This window comes from Oryzias latipes, chromosome 9 (assembly GCF_053564925.1).
Source record: "Oryzias latipes strain Hd-rR chromosome 9, Olatipes_Hd-rR_3.1".
Classification (NCBI taxonomy): domain Eukaryota; kingdom Metazoa; phylum Chordata; class Actinopteri; order Beloniformes; family Adrianichthyidae; genus Oryzias; species Oryzias latipes.
This window is the reverse complement of record NC_136245.1, coordinates 22,677,108-22,697,168: the sequence shown is the minus strand read 5'-3', so window position 1 is coordinate 22,697,168 and position 20,061 is coordinate 22,677,108. Positions and strand designations below refer to the sequence as shown.

The following is a 20,061-nucleotide window of genomic DNA, read 5'->3' as shown; positions in this document are numbered from 1 at the left end:
AATACTTTTGTAGCACATTTAAAAAATGAACAACTTTAATAAACAGATTCAGGGTTTCCCTGAATTTTATTTTATAAACCTTCTATTATTATTTAACACTTAAACAGAGCACTTCTGTGAAGTAACTTGAGAAATCAAGTAAAAATACTGCAACTATCAACTGGAAAAATAGATAACCATTTACTAGTAAAACTTGGTGATAATTTGTCATGTGAAAATCAAATCAAAAACGCTTAGCTTGCATTTTGTATTTGGTCCATTGGCAGCCATCTCTGTCTGCCAGCAAATCTCATTAAAAAGAAATGTGAACCCAAAACCCAATCCTTTTTCTTTTGAAATGTCTTTTTAGGTTATTGTTTGAGTTGAGACAAAATGCAAGAAACACTTGCTGTTAGTTTAAAAGGTTTATTAGGAGTTACTGAGCCCGGAAGTCAAAATCTTTGAACATCTCGCTATCTTTACCAAACTGTTTTTGTGCGCCTCCTGCTCAAATAGTACCGCATTCTACTGTGCTTAACGGCAGTAAAATGTCATGATCCATTCATGATTTGCAGACTTTTAGTAGAGTATTTATCTATTATATAAGCTTGAAATGTAAAGTGCTAATCATAATAAGAATATAACAAATATCCGATCCCAGAACGGGATACAACATCCCATTCCTATCGAGTCTGAAACTACGTGATTGGGCCCGATTTCCAATCACGTGATTGAAACAGGACATCTCTACATTTTATATTCTGGTAAATAGAAAACAAATACTAAGTCAGAGCTACGTGTAGCTACATTGTAGGTTAAGTGCTTTTAAAAAAATCCCACCTGAAACACAGAAACAGCTTAAGCAGCACAACAATGTGTTTGCACCCCTCCAAACTTCGCGTGTCTCACTACAATCCTCAACAAGCCCTTTTCATGGAAGCTCCACCTTGCTTTCCACAGAATTCAAAGGATCTGCTGACAATGGCACACCCTAGCATGCCTCATCCTCTTCGCCTCCATCAATAGCAGGTCAGCCTGGTGAATATCCCTTATCATCCCAAAGCTCTAATTACCCCTCAGTGAGTCCTCTGAGACAGATGCTCGGGGAGCCAAGCCCCATTCGTCACAGTGCGGGTGCGTGCTAAACTCAATTTAAAAGAAAAAAGCAAACTGTCACACTCTGCTCTGTCACATAAATTCTCCTCTGTCTCAGCTTCTCTTTCCAGCTGCTCCTCAGCCAACTGTAGATGCGGACGGCATTAAGAAGCCCATTCATATCCAGCCACCAGCAGTTGGCTGTAATTTGTTTTGGCTGAAGGGGGGCAAAGAGCAATTTACATGTGAAAGGCCATGGCGTATTCAGATATTGTAACTCTCATTTTCATCCAAGGGTTATTGACACCAGCTTCACAGCACTCAGATTAAAGGTTTATTGCTGTTGTACAAGACTGCAGAAGTCTTGTAATACTGTCTCAGTTGGCCTCATACCAACTTTTGGAAGAAGACACAGAAATGGCCTTCTCTGCCTCTTGTTGACCTTTTAGGAGAGGATCTTTTGAGACATAAAACTGTGAGATACCTTTGGCCCAGAAATAAAAACGTTAAGTGGAGCCATTCTGGGTAGTTTTGAGATGACCATCTTTTCTAATTCAGGCAAAAGCTAAGATCAAACTTAAGGTGCATATTATAAATTTTGAATTTGATTGAGTTCATAAAAGTTTGGAAGTACAGCTTTACCTCATTTATCGTGGGGGTTTCGTTCTAAAAATAACCTGTGATGGGTTAAATCTGCCAAGTAGAATTACAGGCGTCTTGGTGGGTATAAAAATGCCCCCCACACTCTTTATACACATTTCTCAGACTTTTCACAGACATGAACATTTTCACACTTTTCTGCCTTGTTTAAACTCTCAAAAATCAAACCTTCTTAGAAAAAGAAGTAAAGTATTATAGAATGAAAACAAATATCTGCCCGCTTTATATAGATTTTGCAAGCTGAACACGTTCTGTACAGGAGTGACTGCACATAGGAAGTTCATTGACGACAATCAACAGCCAATCAACATGCAAAATTGCACACACAAAAAATTAGTGAAATAGTGAGACCATTAAAAGGTGAACCACAATCTAGCGAGGGAACACTGTAAAGGTTTATGGGAGCCCATACAATAAAAACTTTCAAATGCAATACAGTCACTAAGAGCTGTTCTCTATGATTAAAAAGTAGCCATGCCTTTAAGGATTTTTCATTGAGTGCACTGATTGGTCTGCAATCATAATCCACTTATTTAACTCTTAATACTTTCAAATTTTAAGTGTTTGAAGTTACTTTTCATTGTATAGGTTTAAACTTCCAATAGCACATTTGATTTTAGTTCATATTTGTAATCGCTAAGTTTATTATGGCGGCTCAAGGGTTCTGTGACACTCTAGAAAGCCACTTGTTTTAGATCTGCACAAAGTAAACTAAGATATGAGTGAATGTTTATACAACAAAAAGAACAGAAAAACTGCAAATATGAATGTGCATGCATGCATGCATGTGCATGTGTTTTTAAATGACTGCGCAGAATGCATGTTAAAGGTGGAAGTATATTCCAAAGGAGAGTGTTGATCAAACGTATACAAAAATCTGAAAAAGCCACCATTACAATGGACAATTTTAAGATTTTCAGATGTCATTAAAACACTCTCCAATCTTTCAAAAAGTCTTGCCAGCATTATTGGTCAACTGTCTGAAAATGTAAAGAAATTCTTCTTTTTATTAATAACTTTAAAGTGGAACCCCATTTTTTTTGTCAGCCACAAAAAGTAGCTGTTTTCACTAACTCAAATGATTTACTGTATATCATAACATTAGCACAGGAGAAACAATACTTTCTCCATTTAAATACAAGTCAGATTATATGAAGTGGTTGAATGAACTTTTCCAATGCAGCTGAAAATACAGTTTTTTCTATGTGTGAACAAAAACATTGTGGGTTAAAGACTCTTATAGTAGATCAAGGTAGATGGAAAAGTTTTGCTTTAAAAATGCTTTTGTTAAAATATTTTCTTTTACTGTACATGGGAATGTCAATGAAAATATGTAATCATTCTATATTATAAACAAAATTATAACTTATAATTGATTGCATGGATATATAAAAATATGAAAAATAGGCTACTGGAATAAAAAAAAAAGTTTTGTATAAAGTAACAAGATAAAAAGGACATCGACACAGTTTTACTTTCTACTAGGATTTTTGAAAATTATAGTACAGTGAAAGTTTCAGGTATCTATATATGTCAGTGTATTTCATTAAATTTGCTATAACTGAGATGTTGATCGAAATTTAATATTTTTTTACATTTCCATCTGAATCGGACTTTTTTTGTTATGCTTCAGATGTATCTTCAATTTAAAATCCCAATTCGCTGCTAATTGATAGTAAGCTTATTTCATAGTAATTTTGCATTCTATTATAGGACAACTTCTCTTAACCACTTTAAAGTTAAAGGTTGCTTCTTCACATGGTCTGATGGTGGAGTGCATGATCTTGATAAATTTTTAGATACTGCTGCCTGAAGCGTATGCCTGCACATGGAAAGTTTCTGCATAAGTTTGCTGAATGCAAGTGATGTGCGATGTGTGTCTGTACTCGCCTCATTAGAGGTGAACGTGTGCGTGAAGTGAGTGGACTCAGGAGCTTTTGTGAGTATGGATATTTAAGTGTAAAAGGCAACATTAGCATTACTGTAATCAGTAGTCAGAGTAGTTCTTAAAACGTTATTTAGACTGTACTCACCATGAGTCATTAGAGTGTCCTCTATAATTGCTTGTACTTAATATTTATTCAATTGTCAGTCTCACATATAGCAGGCAGTGAAGCATATCTCCCCTGAGATAGTAATTGTTAAAATAAGAAACAGCATGGCAGATGCATCAACTGTATATATTTGTTAATTGGTAGTCATGGTGGAAGATACCATCCCACAATGCCAGCAGAAGAAATATTTTGTTCAGACATTTTACCGATTTCCCGTAAATCCTAGATTATGTTAGTTATTGTTTGTCATGTATGTAGTTAAGGCATTTGCCCTTCTTCACGCCCTAAGGTGCGCTTATTTTGTCCATCATCTCCTTGTGTTTTATGTGTACACGTCTGTATTGAAGACAAGAACGTAAAAGAAAAAGAGAAGAGAGTTGTGAGGAATAATACCTGCAAAGGCTTGGCATACACCATTATAAGTCTAACTAGGCAGAGGTAAATTTTGATGTATATTACAATTTTTTCCTTAAGATTAACATAGTGCTACCTTATCATAGCAGTAGTTGCTTTCTGACGTGAATTTTTGATATAAAAAAAAACAGTTTTTCTTCTACCATTATAAATTCCATAATTATTAATTTAGGGGTTAAATACATATACTATTATGATAAAACGCTTTTTTTTTAGATTTACTCCCAAATGTCCTGAGATTCTGAGATAGGGTGTACATCAGTTAAGTGCTGAATGTTGTTAAAGGGAACAGAAAAATTGTGACAGAAGTTAGGATGGGGGGACCTGAGGGATTTTTATCTTTCATCTGCAAAAACCTGGAATCTGAGGATGGACACGCTAAAGTGTGGCGCAGTTTTACTCATAGGAGGGAATATATCTCAAACTATTGTAGACAAATCTGCATGCATCTTGCTCAAGAGGAAGAACGGCCTATCCATTCATGAGGATGACCACCATAATTTTTTTTCTTCCAAAGCATGGATGTACACCATGAATAATGGGGCCATGGCATCCTCATCCTTGTGCTATTTGAATATCATCCTTTCAAGACAGTAAATTAATTCTGAACATTGAGGAAGTCTTGACCTACTTCATCTCTTTGATTAACAACCAAACTGATTGAATTGTGGTTTGTCCGTCTGCGATTCCGATTGAAGCTGAGTGAACCTAGATGCGACTGACAGATGTACCTTTTTCTTTTAGATGATAGAGGCTGTGTTGTTTTTGTACTTTGATATTATGCACAAATGAGGAAAAAAGGAAAAAAGTACAAGTGGTAAAGAGGATTCTCATCACAAGGGTAGTATTTCCTGCACCTCTCAACTCTCTTTACATTGGATTTTCATTTCTCTTTGTTTCCAACTTGTGAAGATAAATGGGAGCCCGGGCCTGCTTTGACACACTGCTGCTGTAGTTCTCTATTGCCGTCATCTTTCTTCTCCTCCCTCTTAACTCATGTCTTTCTAACTCCTTTTTTTTGTCTTTACAGGTGCACTGTCTCATGATGAGTATGCACATGCATTCTCCCAATTTTACATGTAAATTTGAGAGGGCACATGCCTTTTACTGCACAACATAAAATGTATCTGTAGGGTGAAGATATTTTAAATGCCTGCATCTGCTAATCCCTTCAGTAGATGTTTAGAGAACCGGCCATCTCAGTGTAGCTTGGAACGAGGAGCTGAAAATGTAGATAAGGCATTACAATTGTTTTTAAGATATCTATGTATGCTTTAAAGATGTCTGAATCAGCTGCAGTAAGCATCCCAACCCAGCATGGACACTTTTTTAAAACTCCATCAAGCCATTGTTGCAACACAGTAAAAGAGAAAACTCCAGGCAGCACACGCTTGAAATTAATTAAGGGTGTATTCAGACCGGACACATTTGGTCCGCTTTAAGTCATAATCCGGAACAAATTTTTGTCTCAATACAACCAAATGGACCCTGGTCCGGGACCTGGACCCATCTTTTGAGGTGGTCTCAGTTCGTTTCTAATCGGACCGAGCTTTGGTTCGTTACATTTTTTTCTGACAATCTATATGTGATACACACTTATTAGGGTACCTTCTTAGTTGTCTTCTTGTCAGTTACCGCCCTGCAGCATGCTGCCACCGGACCAAAAGGGCCAGTAAAAAGTGTTGTACCTGACTTTGATACTGGCTTTAAAATTGATCAGTGAAACATGAAGTTTGAATCAGTAAAATTATTGCAATGCACAGGACTTCTATAATTTCTGCCTCTAATTGCTTTCCCCTGGGAGCCGGTTTAGCTCGTGCTGGTTTGCGGCGCCATTAAACCGGGGTTCGAATCCGGGCTGCTCCCTGTTCCCTTCTCTACTTCTGTGCCGGTCCCAAGCCCGGTTGCTTTGAGAAGGTTGTGTCAGATGTTATAAGATTCATTTAATAAAATATTTTAATTCCTGAAAGAAAGGGATGTGATGATAATTTATGCAGTTATAAATGTTTGAAAGCATTCATAGAACACATGACAATGCCAGGACATAGACCAGAACATGCAGCACGATTGGGGTTAGCCTTAGCCTTTTATTGATCTAACAACGGGAGCTTGACACGGGGTGCAGAGAGGGCACGTCTGTCTCGGACTTGTATCGACCCTGACACAAAAAACTATTATCTACTTGATCGTAATGTGAAGCCAGATTGCACTGCTTACTCTGACATTGGGCAACATCTCTGCCTCCTTAAGAAAACACATAACAAGTTAACAATCTGTTCTTCCCATGAAGTGTGTCAAATCTAATGATGGACAAAATGTGAAGTGTCTTTTTGCTCTTGTTGTATACTCTTTCATTTACAACTACAGAGAAACTTTTGTCCCTTTTGAAATGGGGGTTTTAGACATGTTAAATAATTGTATGTATGGGGACGTTCACTATGTATAATGTATTACTAACAGTAAACTTTGTCACCTCGTTTTTTGGCAGGCATTCATTGAGGTTTGGACCCATTACCATGGTAACAAAGAAAAAGTGGAAAAGTGGGGCTTTTTTACCGGCATTTAAGGTTGTGAAAAAGGTCTTTGTTAGCCCATTTTTTAACCTTGCAGAGCCTAAATTTAGCTGTTACTGAAAACCGAAGGCTTTGAAACCTAACTACAAATGTAAATCAGAGTTGCTTAGGGTTTTACAGGAAATCAGAAAATAGTTATCATGAAATAAGGAACTTTCCTCAAATCCCACATAAAGTCTCATAAAAGTTTAAATTTGTAACATTTAACCCTTTCAAGACAAACCTCAGATTACATACAGCTTTGGCTAAATAAGGTTGTTTATGCTATTGATTTAGTTTGTTTTCTTTAAAGGCCACAGGATCATTTGTCATGTCTTCGTGGACATTAGTGTCTGTCGTCTGTCCTCATTTTTCTCACTGGAGCTTTCATCACTGTCTAAACTCGAATCTGTGGACAGGACCGGGCTCCCACGTGATATTTTCGCCAGGGTCATGGTCCAGTGGTACTGACTAGTGTATAGCTTTTGCTGTGCACCCTCCTTCCTTCCCTTCTCAGAGTTGCATTTATCTCTCTGCATGGTTTTGGCAGCGATGTGCTTTTCCCAGCGTTCATCCAGGAGAGGCAGAGAGGAGGGGAGCGGGGCCCTTTCAAGTGAGGAATGACGGACGCTTTATTTAAAGAGGCAGGGCCTTTTGAGAGGCTGGCCCCTCAGTGCTAGCCCCCTCATACCCCATGTGTCTGGCCCATTGTCACTGGGTGGTGGCAGACCCCCCCCTCCAACCCCTTCTCTCACACACCCACACACCACCTCCACCAGGCGCTTTGTCACTGTAAGTCACCTCAGAGACTGAAGCAGACCTGCTTAAAAAAAAAAAAAAAAAGTAAAAAACGCACCGATTTGCCACAGTAACTCTTTACCATTCTGGTACTGTCGGGTCTGTGGGGAAAAAAACGCAGAAAGAAACTAAATTGTCTGCCTGTCACAAAATATACAGCAGACACACATATGGGCGTGACGTGCAGGAAGAAGGGACAGGAGAAAGAAGGGATAAAGTCGGAGGGTTATCAGGGATGGTGAGAAGCAGCAAAAGCTGCAGAGCGTTGAAGGGTGGACATTGAGAATCTCTGAAAATGAACAACAGGCGGAAAGATGCAACAGAGATGAGAACAACTGAAAGAATTAATCCAGAAAAGTAGCCTCAAGTACCACCAGGATGTGTTCAGGAACTCCATCAGGACAGCGTGGGGTGCCCGTTTGTTTTTAGCTGCGTGTGTGAAATGTGTGTCTTTAGATACAGGCAGCATTCCTCCAGAGATAAACCCATGGGCCCCCATCCACTGAGCCCCCACCCTCCTTAGGCTCTCCCCCTGTCCAGCTTACTCAAGTGTGTGAGTCTGGGCCGTGCTCGTTTGTGTTTACGGTGGATGGGGTCTGCTTGCCCTGCACCGTAGCACTTGCAGGGGGCAACAGAAAAGAGAAACACAAAACGTAAGAAAGGGAGAGCAGACGGGCCAGCAGGCATGCCAGTCAAGACCGTCACTTTCGGAGTAAGTAACTTTGTTCCTCTTCCTGCTGGTGCACCTTAATTGCACAGTTGTTCTGTCCCTTCTAGATATTTTTTCCTGATTCATTTCTTTTTACCTCTCTTTGTCATATTGGTCGTTTAGTCCAGTCTTTTACCTCTAATGCCTTTAAACATCATTTATAGAACTTATAGTTTTGAATTTGCTTTATTTTAAATTTACTTTGCCACATATGACGATGTGTTGTACTACACTAAATGTTTTTTGTGTATTTTACTTTATTAAACCCCTCTGTTTGTCAATTTCTGTTTTCATTGACCATGTCTTTGTAGAAACTGTTGTGGGGATTGCTTCCTAGCTTTCACGACTTGTTGTTTTCCTTGATCACGAATTTGATCTTGACATGAGGTGGTATGTTTGCTGCAAAATGTAGAGGTGAAAGTGAAGTGATTAATGGCACAAAGATAAACTTTCTCAAAGCTCTAATGAAGAGATAGTGTTAAAAATGCAGCTTGACTTTATAAAACTCCTTTGGCAGATCCTTTCACAGCAGCTTCAGAGTAAGTCTTGGTTGCTAGGGAGGATCTCTGAGAGTTGGGGTGCATGTGCATCCAAGACCATTGCGAGCAGATAATATACAAGCAGGTGTTTATTATGATGTAGTTTAGTCTTTTATCTTATTTTGCTTTTATTTGTTTATCTGCTTGAAAATCCCTATGGAGGATGTTTTCCAGAAGTAGCAAGTAAAGGAGAGGGTTAGTAGTCTTATTAGTAGATTAGTTAAATGAATTGTTCTTTGTTTACTGAGCTCACAATCTAAAATAAACATGTTTACATGTCCCTAGTTCTTATGTTGTCTCTACAAAGTTGTAGTTAGGAAACAGAAGAGATGTCTTGCTACTGATGATGATGAAACTCAGAAATGATCTAAGGATAAGTCAGAGTTCAAAAATATCTACATGTTCTTTTATCAAATACCAGGTTTTGGTTTTCTTTAATTACATTTATTCATTTATATAGCATGTAAGAGTCTGTGGCTGTGGAAGAGCAGGCAGCGGGCTGTTAAGATTGTAGGATGTTATGTCTTGGGTGTCACAGCTGTTCTGCTCTAGACCTGGATGATAGACAGAGGAAGGTAAAAAAATAAACCAACTGGAATAAAAATAAAAGTGAATGCTTTCATTGAACTCAAATAATTTTTTCTTTCAGAAATGTGGGGGGAAAAACTGAAAAAATAAAGTAAAACAAAAGCAATACCATTATTAATACACTGTATTACTTGGGATAGATGAAAAATAAGTCAAACCCCACATTTTTTAATTTATGGTCAAGTTTAAGTTTAAAAAACATGAATGACAACTAATTCCAAAGTGAGAGTTCTTCTACTGCTTTCAAATTGTTTGTTTGACATTTTTCTTATTGAAAATCTTGAAACATTAAAAGTAGACTATCAACCAACACTCCAGATTTTGTATTATGCAGACGTCTCAGGAAATGTTTTGAAAAAAAAACTCTTCCATAATATGTCTTCCATATCAGTACTGTCTTCATCCCAACCATATGTAAGTTTTTACATCTCTCTTTTTTAGTATTAAGCTTTAGTTGATCTAAACCAAAATAAACGCATTTGAATTTTAGTACCCACTTACTTTGAAATTTTAGCATTTTGATCATGCAAGTATTTTATGTTTTCTATAACCCTGAAGCACAATTAATATTCCACCTTAAATTCTTTTGAGTTATGTAGTAGTTAAATGTTTACTTTTTTCACTGCTGTACTTTAAGTTTACAGATTTTTTTTTATCAAAGCAGCACAATAACTCAACAAAAGCCGTCCCATCTTTATCTGTCCAGATGGTTACATATTGAATACAGACTATTGTGTAGCCGTGCAGTGAAGCACAGGATGTTTACCATGAGTTGATCCTATTCTTATAGATCTCAAATGCTTTTGCTCTATGGCTCAAACCGTCCAAGTCTTCCTCAAAAGACCTCAACAGCCGTGACGATGAGAACCATGACAATCTCATCTACAGGAGCAGATTCTTTACTTATAAAGAGACAATCCATGTGCAGGGCTGGGGCAGACAGCAAAGTGGGGGTGGCTGAGAGTTTGAAGAGTAAATACTACAAGTAGGGCAATGGAGTTGAGCATATGCAGGGAGCTACAGAAAACGGGCAGACAGTTGGAAAGGCAGATGTAGAAATGCTGTTGCTGTACCAGCTTAATCAAAGAGCTCCTCTCACTGTAAATTGTCCATGGCTGAACGTCATCCTAAAAGACTCTGCATCCTTTAAGCCTTCTGCTGTCAAGATGGATGGTGGCAGAAATCAAGCTTAGCAAATTGGAACAAAAACAAAAAAAGACCAACCTCTTGTATAAATATAAGTCAGCAAAAAAGCTCCTACAGCACTCTGCAGGGATTACCTGATCCAGTATTCAGTAGGCTTTTCAACCAGAAGGATACATTTCATATATATTTTAGTGGTTAGACCTCTTTCCTCACAGCAAGAAGGCCCCGGTTCAAGTCCTGGCTGTGGGACCTGAAACAGAACACCAATATGGGACCTTTCTGTGTGGAGTTTGGATGTTCTCCCCATGCATGTGTGGGTTTTATCCGGGGAATCCAGCTTCCTCCCACCGTCAAAAAGCATTGTTCATAGGTTAATTGGGGACTCTAAATTGTCCTTAGGTCTGAATGGAAGTTTGTGTTGTAGTCCTGCAAAAGACTGGCGACCGGGCCAGGGTGTCCCCAGGCTTTGCCCACGAGTGGCTGAGTGGCCATGGGATAGGCTCCAACCGCCCTGTGACCCCAAAATGGACAAAATGGGTTTAGTAAATGATGAATAAATGACACCATAGTTGAATTTACTTTAATGTTCTTTAGGAAGAAATTAGAAGTATTTTTTTAACATATTAAAAATGTGTTGATACTGTAGAGCACACTAATAGCTGTAGTGCAACCTAACTTATTTAGGATTTGTACCTGTACCAGAACTGGTTCTGCAAATTCACGTGTGTTTCATTAAACTCTGCATGAGAATTTTACATTTCTCAGCTAATTTCTTTTGACATTCGGTGTAGCAGTGATGATGCTTGATCTGAGTCTGGTAGAATTAAATTTTGTTCAATAAAAATGTCATGAGTTTAACTGAATGTTTGCCTTCTGGAGATCAAAAAACATTATATTGATTTGAAAAATACGTTTTTTGGATTTCTAATAAATCTTGTTTTTTTTTTCTTATAAAATTATTATTACTGATTAACAGTCCTGATAAAATATTAAAAATACAGACATCACTAATATAAACAGAGCAAACATCTGTTTCCTGGTAAAATAGTGTTGACTTGTCAGAATCAGTACAACCAAAACCTTTTTTATATAGTTAAGACAGTGTTTCTATTCTATCTGTAAAAACACAGTTCTGCTTTGACTAAATTATCAAAAATAAGCATCTTTTGCACCTTGGCTTAGGAAGCATGTTTTATAATAAAGAGGACTAAATATAATGTTCTGCAGGTGTGCTACTAAAGTCATGTATTTAAGTCAATTTTTAGTAAATATTGTTGTATTAAACATATCAGATGGAATTTTTAATCATGGCCAGACTGAACACAGTGTGTCTTAATTAGGACACAGATATTTTGGATTAATTCTTTGCAAAATACTCAAATATTATGTAAACAATTTCTACCATTGCAGTCCCCCACTGAGGTGACGTCATCTGGTTTGCTGTAATACCATGTGGAGGCAAAGACAGAAAGCACAGATAGAAGAAGACAGGAAATAGATAAAAGAAGTAAATGTTTGAGTGTTGATATAGGAATAATTTCACATTGTGATCAACTGTGTGCCTCTTTTGAATAAGGAGAGTTGATATATATTTTTTTTTTTAACTGTGGTCTCACTACAGGCTTTTTCATTTCCTCAGAAAATAACATCCAAAATCCCACTAGCTGTTCATGTTTTTAGTCTGTTCAGTTCATGTGTTCTGTAAACAATTTATAAATGTTGCCTGCACCTGTTTGTGTAGGAGCTGGAGGATGGGTGGAGTTCCCTCGCATCCTTATCTCACAACACCACACGTTCATTTTATTGACGCAAGCCCATAATCACACTGACATGAGGCAGATGAAAAAGCAGAAGTGTGCACCAGGGAAGCCTAATGGTGCAGACAAATCACTCCTGGGAGGGTTTAGTACATGTATGTTTACTAGAAGCTATGGCAAATGGCTTTACCAGGATCACCACCGCGTTATAATGCTACCATGTACTGTGAGAACACATGCTATGCTAGCCGTGGGCTTTTTGCATCGGCTGTGAGAGGATATTTTGTGTTACCGAGATGAAGTCTGCAATCCTTTCAGTTTGCTATCAACTTTAATGCCTTCCTTTTTGGAAATTTGTTGCATAGATAAAAATAAATCATTGATATTTAAATTTTTTACAAGTGAGGCTATTGCCTATAAGAAGCAAATCTCAAGTTATTTATATATAATAAATAAATAGTTAATTAATTGTTTTGCAGCTCAAAAGTGAGGAAGTTATGAGCTTTTTAAATAGAGGAAAGGCAGTGGAGAAAAAGAATTGTTAGAAACGTCTGACACATACTGACATGTCTATCGGGTATAAAAAAAACTAGAAAAATGTAGGAGCTTGAAATTTTTGGATATTTTAATAAATCATTTTGTGGTATTCTGTTTTGTGAACAACTGTCAAATGTATTAGTTTCTACTTGCTCCATTTTCATAAAACTTTTTTTTTTTTTTTTTTTTTACAAAAATATCAGATTTTGCCTTTTTGCATGTAAAAGTCTACTATTGAGCTAAACGGAAAAAGGATCAAAAGATTATCCTAACAGCAAAGGACTCAAAACACTGAATGTTTTAGGAGATGCTGCATCCTCTGTGAGTCATGTGGAAAGGCGTTTTAGTTTTCAGGTAAAGTTTCAGGAGAAACAGACTGCAAGATGGTTTTTTTTCTTCCCACAATCTGATGGAAACATTTTCTTTATGAAGTTTTCTGTTGTTTTTTTTTTTGCCATTGCAGCTCTTTCTATAAGTGACTCTCTATGCACAGCCCTGTGTCACTATAGTGTCATGCTGAGGGTGTGTTGTGTCATTTGTTGCTAAGAGTCTTCTTCAGGCATGTGGGTCCTTTCTCTCCTCAACCAAAACCGTTCCCTCTCTGTCAAAGGGGGACCAACAACCCTTTCAATAACATGGTCAATACAGCCTAAAGCACTGTTATTTTCCTCACTGCAGAAAATGAAGGGTCTGTACTGTGGATGAATCTGAGCTCTGGATTTGTGTGCAGAAAATACTCAATGTAGGTGTGTTTGTTTTCCCTGAGCAGCATGTTGAGGTGTCTGGATAGTCGGACGGGGGCTAAGACAGGGAGGGGCTGATCACAGCCACTGAGGAGATTATGTAAATGAAAAGGTGGAGGTTTTGCCGCAGTTCTGTTCTTCCCCGTGGTTCTCACTCAGCTGCTCGTTGATTCCTCTCCTCTTCTCTCCCCTCCTCTCCCTCCTGGTGCTGCATGAGTGATCCTGTTTCAGCTGCACTCCTGCCTGCTTGTCTGCCTGGGAGAGGCATGAAGCCCTCCGACCCAAACAAAACACAGACAAAAAACCCTGGACATGCCATAAGCCAGCCTGTGGGCCAGGAGTCACACAAGCTGAAAAGTCCATCTTTCCTACTTTATAATTGATTTGCAGAATTTCTGAGCCTACAAAAAGCTAGACACGATGCACACATCAATAGCAATTTCTATGTGCTCAACTTGATAGATTTGCATACATATTTTCAGAAATTACCCAAGACCCCTAATATCTGCAATTACACAGCTGTGGAAAAAAATTAACAAAAAAACAAAAAAATTAAAGGGAGAAGTAAAATGACTGGAAAGCTGATGGACAACTGCAATTTTAATACCACTGCCATTTCTTTAAACTCCTATCTGTGCAATAGTAGTAATTAAACTCTCACCTCTCTATTTTCCCCTCTGTTCCTTCTTATGTCTCTCACTGGTTTCTATTCCTTCCATATCCCTCCTTTCTTTTTTTTACGTTCTCATTTGTAGGCAGATGCTGGCAATAGTTTTCTTCGAGCAGCCCGATCTGGCAACCTGGACAAGGCCCTGGAGCATATAAAAAATGGCATTGATATTAACACGGCCAATCAGGTGAGGAGGGCATTGTACCTGGAATGTGAAGCTTGATCTGCAAACTTGCCCAGTCATCAGCATTTCTGTGTTACATTTTACAGCTCAGTTTGTAATTTTAATAAGTTTAGAGACATTTATCTTAGTCATTGACAGAATTTTACCCTTTACTGATCAGCTATTTATTGAAACTCACCTGCAGTCTCATAAAACTGTACACTTACTGTACATTGTGCACTTCTGAAGGTTATCTTAGCCAACCATTAGCCATAATTATGTGGAGATCCTTGAATCTTCACTTCAGCAAGATTCTGTTAAGTCACAGCATTTGCCTGTTAAGACATGCGTTCATTTTAAGATGTTAAAGTGTTGCTGCTTTGTCTTCTACAATATCTTCATAAATTAAACTATAACGATGATTTAGGCCAATAAATCCTGGTGTTTTGTTGTGGATTTCCCATGACCTCTGAGTTAAAAAAAAGCTGAAAAGATAGATAGATAGATAGATAGATAGATAGATAGATAGATAGATAGATAGATAGATAGATAGATAGATAGATAGATAGATAGATAGATAGATAGATAGATAGATAGATAGATAGATAGATAGATAGATAGATGACAGTAAGAACTGCAGGAAGATGATCTTTTGTTTTTGCCAAACAGTATATTTCTGTACACATTTGTCATTTGTATTGAGCTCTGCGTTGTTATGTGCACGTTTGCCTGGCATTTGCATGCTCACTTATACTAAGGTGACAAAGGTACCATTGTCTAAAGAGACTGTAATTAATGCCCATTGCTCCTTTGTCCAGATTTACTTAGACAGTTGTACCTTAAGTTGTCCTGTAAGGGGGCCCATCACAGGGCCAAATCTGCTCCCTTTAGGGTCCTGAAACAAGGCCAGATTCCTGGATGTATGCATGAGACTCTGCTCATTAATCTAACTTATTCATCCTGTTTATAGTCCAACACTATCCTCAACATTTTCTAATTGTTGCTGGTAAATTTTCTGTCAGAGTTTCTAAAAAGCCCATTCACAAAACCCACAACAGGTCCATGTGCACCGCAGAGTTCTTTGTGTAATGTGACTCTGCGGGCAAACTGCTTCTAATAACCACTTGGACAATGATGAAGGGAGACACCTCATGGATTAAAGATATAATTACATGCAAAAAAATGAATTGGTTTGATCCAATTTATTTATTTATTTTGCCATTCATTGCGCAGCCATGCAATATTTGGTGCATCACATGATGAAATTATTATTTGTTTTTGTGCAAGTTGAAGATTTTAAAAAAAATAACAGTTTTGGTATACAAATAAAACAATTTAGTTGTTTTGTGTTGCTTTAAAACATTAGCTTAAAAAAAGAGCCTAATCAGAGCTGCTTTTATGAAAATAACTTAAATAAAACATGTTTTTTGAAGAAGTTGTCCTTGACACTTCACCGTCCCACTGGTTAAATCTACCTCTGATTCTGTCACCAATGTACTGCCTTACCCCCCCCCCCCCCCCCCCCCACACACACACACACACCTTTACAGTCTTTACTTCCATTTCTCACCTGTTTTCCAGTTCACCTTAGTTTTCAACATTTACATCCACTGTTGGGTTTTCTGTGATGGTGTGCTGTGGTCTCCCCCAACTCAGAGGAATAATATCAGTGGTGTGGGAAAGGTCCAACCTCACATGTCCTGTGCAGCTGAAGGAAGGCTGTGTGAGGTCAGACCTATCCCACACGGCTCGTATTCTTCCCAGCCCAGAGACCAGTGGCCTGCCATCCCCCTCCCGCCGTCCTCTTTCTCCGCCTTCTCCTCCTATCGACACCAAAAAAATGGAGAAAGGTCCCATCTTTATTTTCATTCCTTAGGCGTTTTGTTGTTGATGTGTCCTGTGATTCTGACAACACTGCATGCATGGTCCTGCTGTAAGTATTTGCCTGCTGTTGTTGGTGTGTTCTTCCCTGTGGTGCTACAACAGTTCCTCGTCTTGGCATGATGTGTGGTTTTAACTTAACTGGTGTGTTTTTTTTTTTTCAAATTTGGAGCCGAAGTGTTGGTGTGATGTATGTGGTGTATGAGGTTTGCTCTCTTTTCTCACTCAGAATGGACTCAATGCATTGCATCTGGCCTCCAAAGAGGGCCATGTCAAAATGGTGCTGGAGCTGCTTCACAATGGAATTGTACTTGAGACCACGACAAAGGTAAAAATCCTGCAACCGTCTGCCTTAGATTAATCCACCAAGAAGTCTCAAATAGCATGACAACATCAAACTTATTCAAACAAACTTTTCAAAAGTGTCCTACTATAAAGTAAGACATAAAACAGATCACAGATAAATCAAATTATGTAATTTTTGATTAACTGATTTTAAGGAATTTAAAAAAAACAAGGGGAAAAGACAATAAAAAACATAAATATATCAAATCACAAAATGTTTATGATGTGGTTTTTTTAAACAAAGTTGGTTGAATTTTAAGTAATATGCTGCTTAAACTAAAATTCTCAAGAGGGCCAATGGATGTGAAGCTGCACTTAAAAAGTAAACAAAAAAGTCATAAATCTTGGAGGAAAGGCTTAATATCACAAGATCTTGCTGTTACTATAATCATATAGAAAAAAACATTTTTGATTTGTTTTAATTGTAAAATGGTTATCTGCCAAATAAATAACAACATTCCTTTCTCTTACATGTAAGAAAAATCTATTAATAAGTACAAGTAATGTACATTTAGTGCTGGAGTTTTAGATTTTTGTAGCATGTCCTCTAACTGACATGTATCTGTGCTTAAACAGAAGGGGAACACAGCCCTGCACATTGCTGCTCTGGCAGGACAGGAGCAGGTGGTGACAGAGCTGGTTAACTATGGGACCAATGTCAACGCTCAGTCCCAGGTGAGACCGAGAGCTGCTCTGACAGGAGCATTACAGTGCACATAGAGCCTCTTCTTCAGAGCATTTATGGGAACTAATTTGTTGGGGAACCATTATAGTAAATACTGCAATTCCATCTGTTAAGACATGTCCTTGTTCCAATATTTCTGTTTGCTCTCTGTGTACATCCTTATGTGTGCCTCTTTGACTGTCTTTTTTGTTGTGGTGTTTGTGTTTCTTCTTCTACTGCTCTTTTGTGTGCGCCTGTCTTTGTGTGTGTGTGCCTGTGTCTTGTGTGTGCGCTCGCCTGTCTTTGTGTGTCTTCCTGAGACAGAAAGGTTTCACTCCACTCTACATGGCTGCACAAGAAAACCATCTAGAGGTTGTGAAGTTTCTTCTGGAGAATGGAGCCAATCAGAGCATTCCAACCGAGGTACCAAAGACCAAAGAGAAACTTGTGTAAAGAGTAATCTCCTAAAGTCTCCAATCCGATCCCTGCAGATCCATGCTCACTGTGTTTCCTTTGTGTTTTGTTTTTCATAAGCTTCTCTCCTTTCTCTTCGCTCTCATCTTCTATCTGTTGGTCAGTCTTTAATCCAACTCTCTGGTGTGCTGCAGGATGGCTTCACTCCGCTCGCAGTGGCTCTGCAGCAGGGACATGAGAATGTCGTTGCCCTGCTCATCAGCTATGGCACTAAAGGGAAAGTCCGTCTCCCAGCTCTGCATATTGCAGCACGAAACGATGACACACGCACCGCTGCCGTACTATTACAAAACGACCCCAATCCTGATGTACTAAGCAAGGTATGTTGAAAAAACTGCAGAACTGACTTTTGCTTTTTTCTCAGTGTTGTTCTAAAATGTTGAAAGCAACCAAACATTAAATTCCATGTTTTGGGCAGACTGGATTCACCCCACTACACATTGCTGCACATTATGAGAACTTGAACGTTGCTCAGCTGCTGCTCAATCGAGGAGCAAATGTCAACTTTACCCCAAAGGTAGGGAAATAAATGAAACCATTAAAATGTCAGTCCTTTAATCTTTGCTTTTCTTTGTATAAACTCCCCTGTTTTTCTGCAGAACGGCATCACCCCTCTGCACATTGCTTCCAGACGAGGAAATGTGATCATGGTCCGACTCCTGCTGGACAGAGGGGCCCAGATTGATGCCAAGACCAAGGTCTCGTAGCTGTCCTACAAACAGTACGACTGGTTTTTTGAGTTTGTGTCTTTGAGTAAATCACAGACAGTCTCTCCCTTTTTCAGGATGAGTTGACTCCTTTGCATTGCGCAGCCAGAAATGGTCATTTCAGGATTATAGAGATACTGTTGGACAACGGAGCACCCATACAGGCAAAAACTAAGGTACAACATCAAACTCTGAGCAAAAGGTCTTCCTTATCTCTGTTTGAGTGTCTTATGCAACACAATGAAAGCTGGTCCAAATCAGTAAGCTTGATTTGTTCTGTGATTCTTCCTTAATAATACAGCCACCTGTTCCTCCTCCTGTCATTTTTTGTGCTGATTGTTTTCCCACATAACAAATGTTCCTCTGCTGCAGAATGGCCTCTCTCCAATCCACATGGCAGCACAGGGGGACCACATGGACTGCGTCAAGCAGCTCCTGCAGTACAACGCAGAAATAGATGACATCACGCTGGACCATCTTACCCCTTTGCATGTGGCAGCCCACTGCGGGCATCACCGCATGGCCAAAGTGCTGTTGGACAAAGGGGCAAAGCCCAACTCCAGGGCCTTGGTGAGTGACTAATCTCTCTGATAAACATTAGATTTTAGTTGGACGCACCAGAGCACCTCAGACTGCAGCTGCTGCTCTCATCAAAATTTTCATGTGGTTGATTAATAAGGTAATAAACATGAAATATATCTCCTCTTTTGTGTTGTGATTTTAAATATTTTTGTTCCACAGAATGGTTTTACTCCTTTGCATATTGCCTGTAAAAAGAACCACCTCCGTGTGATGGACCTCCTGCTAAAACACTCAGCATCAATAGAGGCTGTAACTGAGGTAAATCATTGAAATACAAGTAATCTAAATGTTCAATTTGGAAAGAAATGTATTTTAGTCTTGCTTCAAAACAAGAGAATATGAATTTTTAAAGACTGTTTTAGTTTTTTGTAATTCTTAGGCTTTGTTTCTGAACAGTCTGGCTTAACCCCCCTGCATGTGGCATCGTTTATGGGTCATCTAAATATCGTGAAGATCCTCTTGCAGAAAGGAGCCTCCCCCAGTGCCTCTAATGTGGTAAGAAGCCCATTTAAATTTCAGTAAATGTTTAAATAATCAATTTGCTTGTCTTAAATCATTTTTTTGGAATCTGATCGTTTCTCCTTTGTGTGAGCAGAAAGTGGAAACTCCTCTGCACATGGCGTCACGTTCAGGACACTTTGAGGTGGCAGAGTTCTTACTACAGAATGCAGCACCAGTGGATGCCAAAGCTAAGGTAGAGGAGGAAAAGATCCAATACAGAAGATGAAAATAGATCATAAATATATTTTTTCAACCTGTAGAGTTTCCTTTATTAAGATTTTTTTCATCTGTTTAGAGCAGAAATGACTGAAATGGCTACTACAACTTGCATTTCTCTGTTTGTGTTTATTGATGCATTTCATTTCTGCAACATTTTCATAAACAATTAAATTTTAATAACTTGAGACTTTGCCAAGTCTTCTTACAACACTTAATTCTTAAAATATTGATATCAATGACTAAACTTTTTACATTAATTTGTAATCAAAAATTACACTGCAATA

The 20,061-nt window shown here is 38.4% G+C and overlaps 1 protein-coding gene across 32 annotated transcripts in view; it reads left to right on the top strand.

The window, feature by feature from the left end:
* ank1a (ankyrin 1, erythrocytic a) overlaps window positions 1-20,061 on the top strand; it is a 76,792-nt gene that overhangs the window by 30,787 nt on the left and 25,944 nt on the right. For 22 of the 32 annotated variants that reach the window (XM_078952985.1, XM_020705902.3, XM_078952988.1 and 19 more), the window contains 12 exons: window positions 14,327-14,428; window positions 16,515-16,613; window positions 17,207-17,305; window positions 17,619-17,717; window positions 17,903-18,088; window positions 18,187-18,285; window positions 18,368-18,466; window positions 18,553-18,651; window positions 18,848-19,045; window positions 19,217-19,315; window positions 19,454-19,552; window positions 19,653-19,751. In XM_078952985.1, coding sequence (XP_078809111.1) covers window positions 14,327-14,428; window positions 16,515-16,613; window positions 17,207-17,305; window positions 17,619-17,717; window positions 17,903-18,088; window positions 18,187-18,285; window positions 18,368-18,466; window positions 18,553-18,651; window positions 18,848-19,045; window positions 19,217-19,315; window positions 19,454-19,552; window positions 19,653-19,751 — 1,377 coding nt within the window. Of the gene's footprint in view, window positions 1-7,606; window positions 8,265-14,326; window positions 14,429-16,168; window positions 16,338-16,514; window positions 16,614-17,206; window positions 17,306-17,618; window positions 17,718-17,902; window positions 18,089-18,186; window positions 18,286-18,367; window positions 18,467-18,552; window positions 18,652-18,847; window positions 19,046-19,216; window positions 19,316-19,453; window positions 19,553-19,652; window positions 19,752-20,061 lie in introns of those variants that run through there. The other 10 variants (XM_078952986.1, XM_020705910.3, XM_078952991.1 and 7 more) reach the window with 8 other exon arrangements.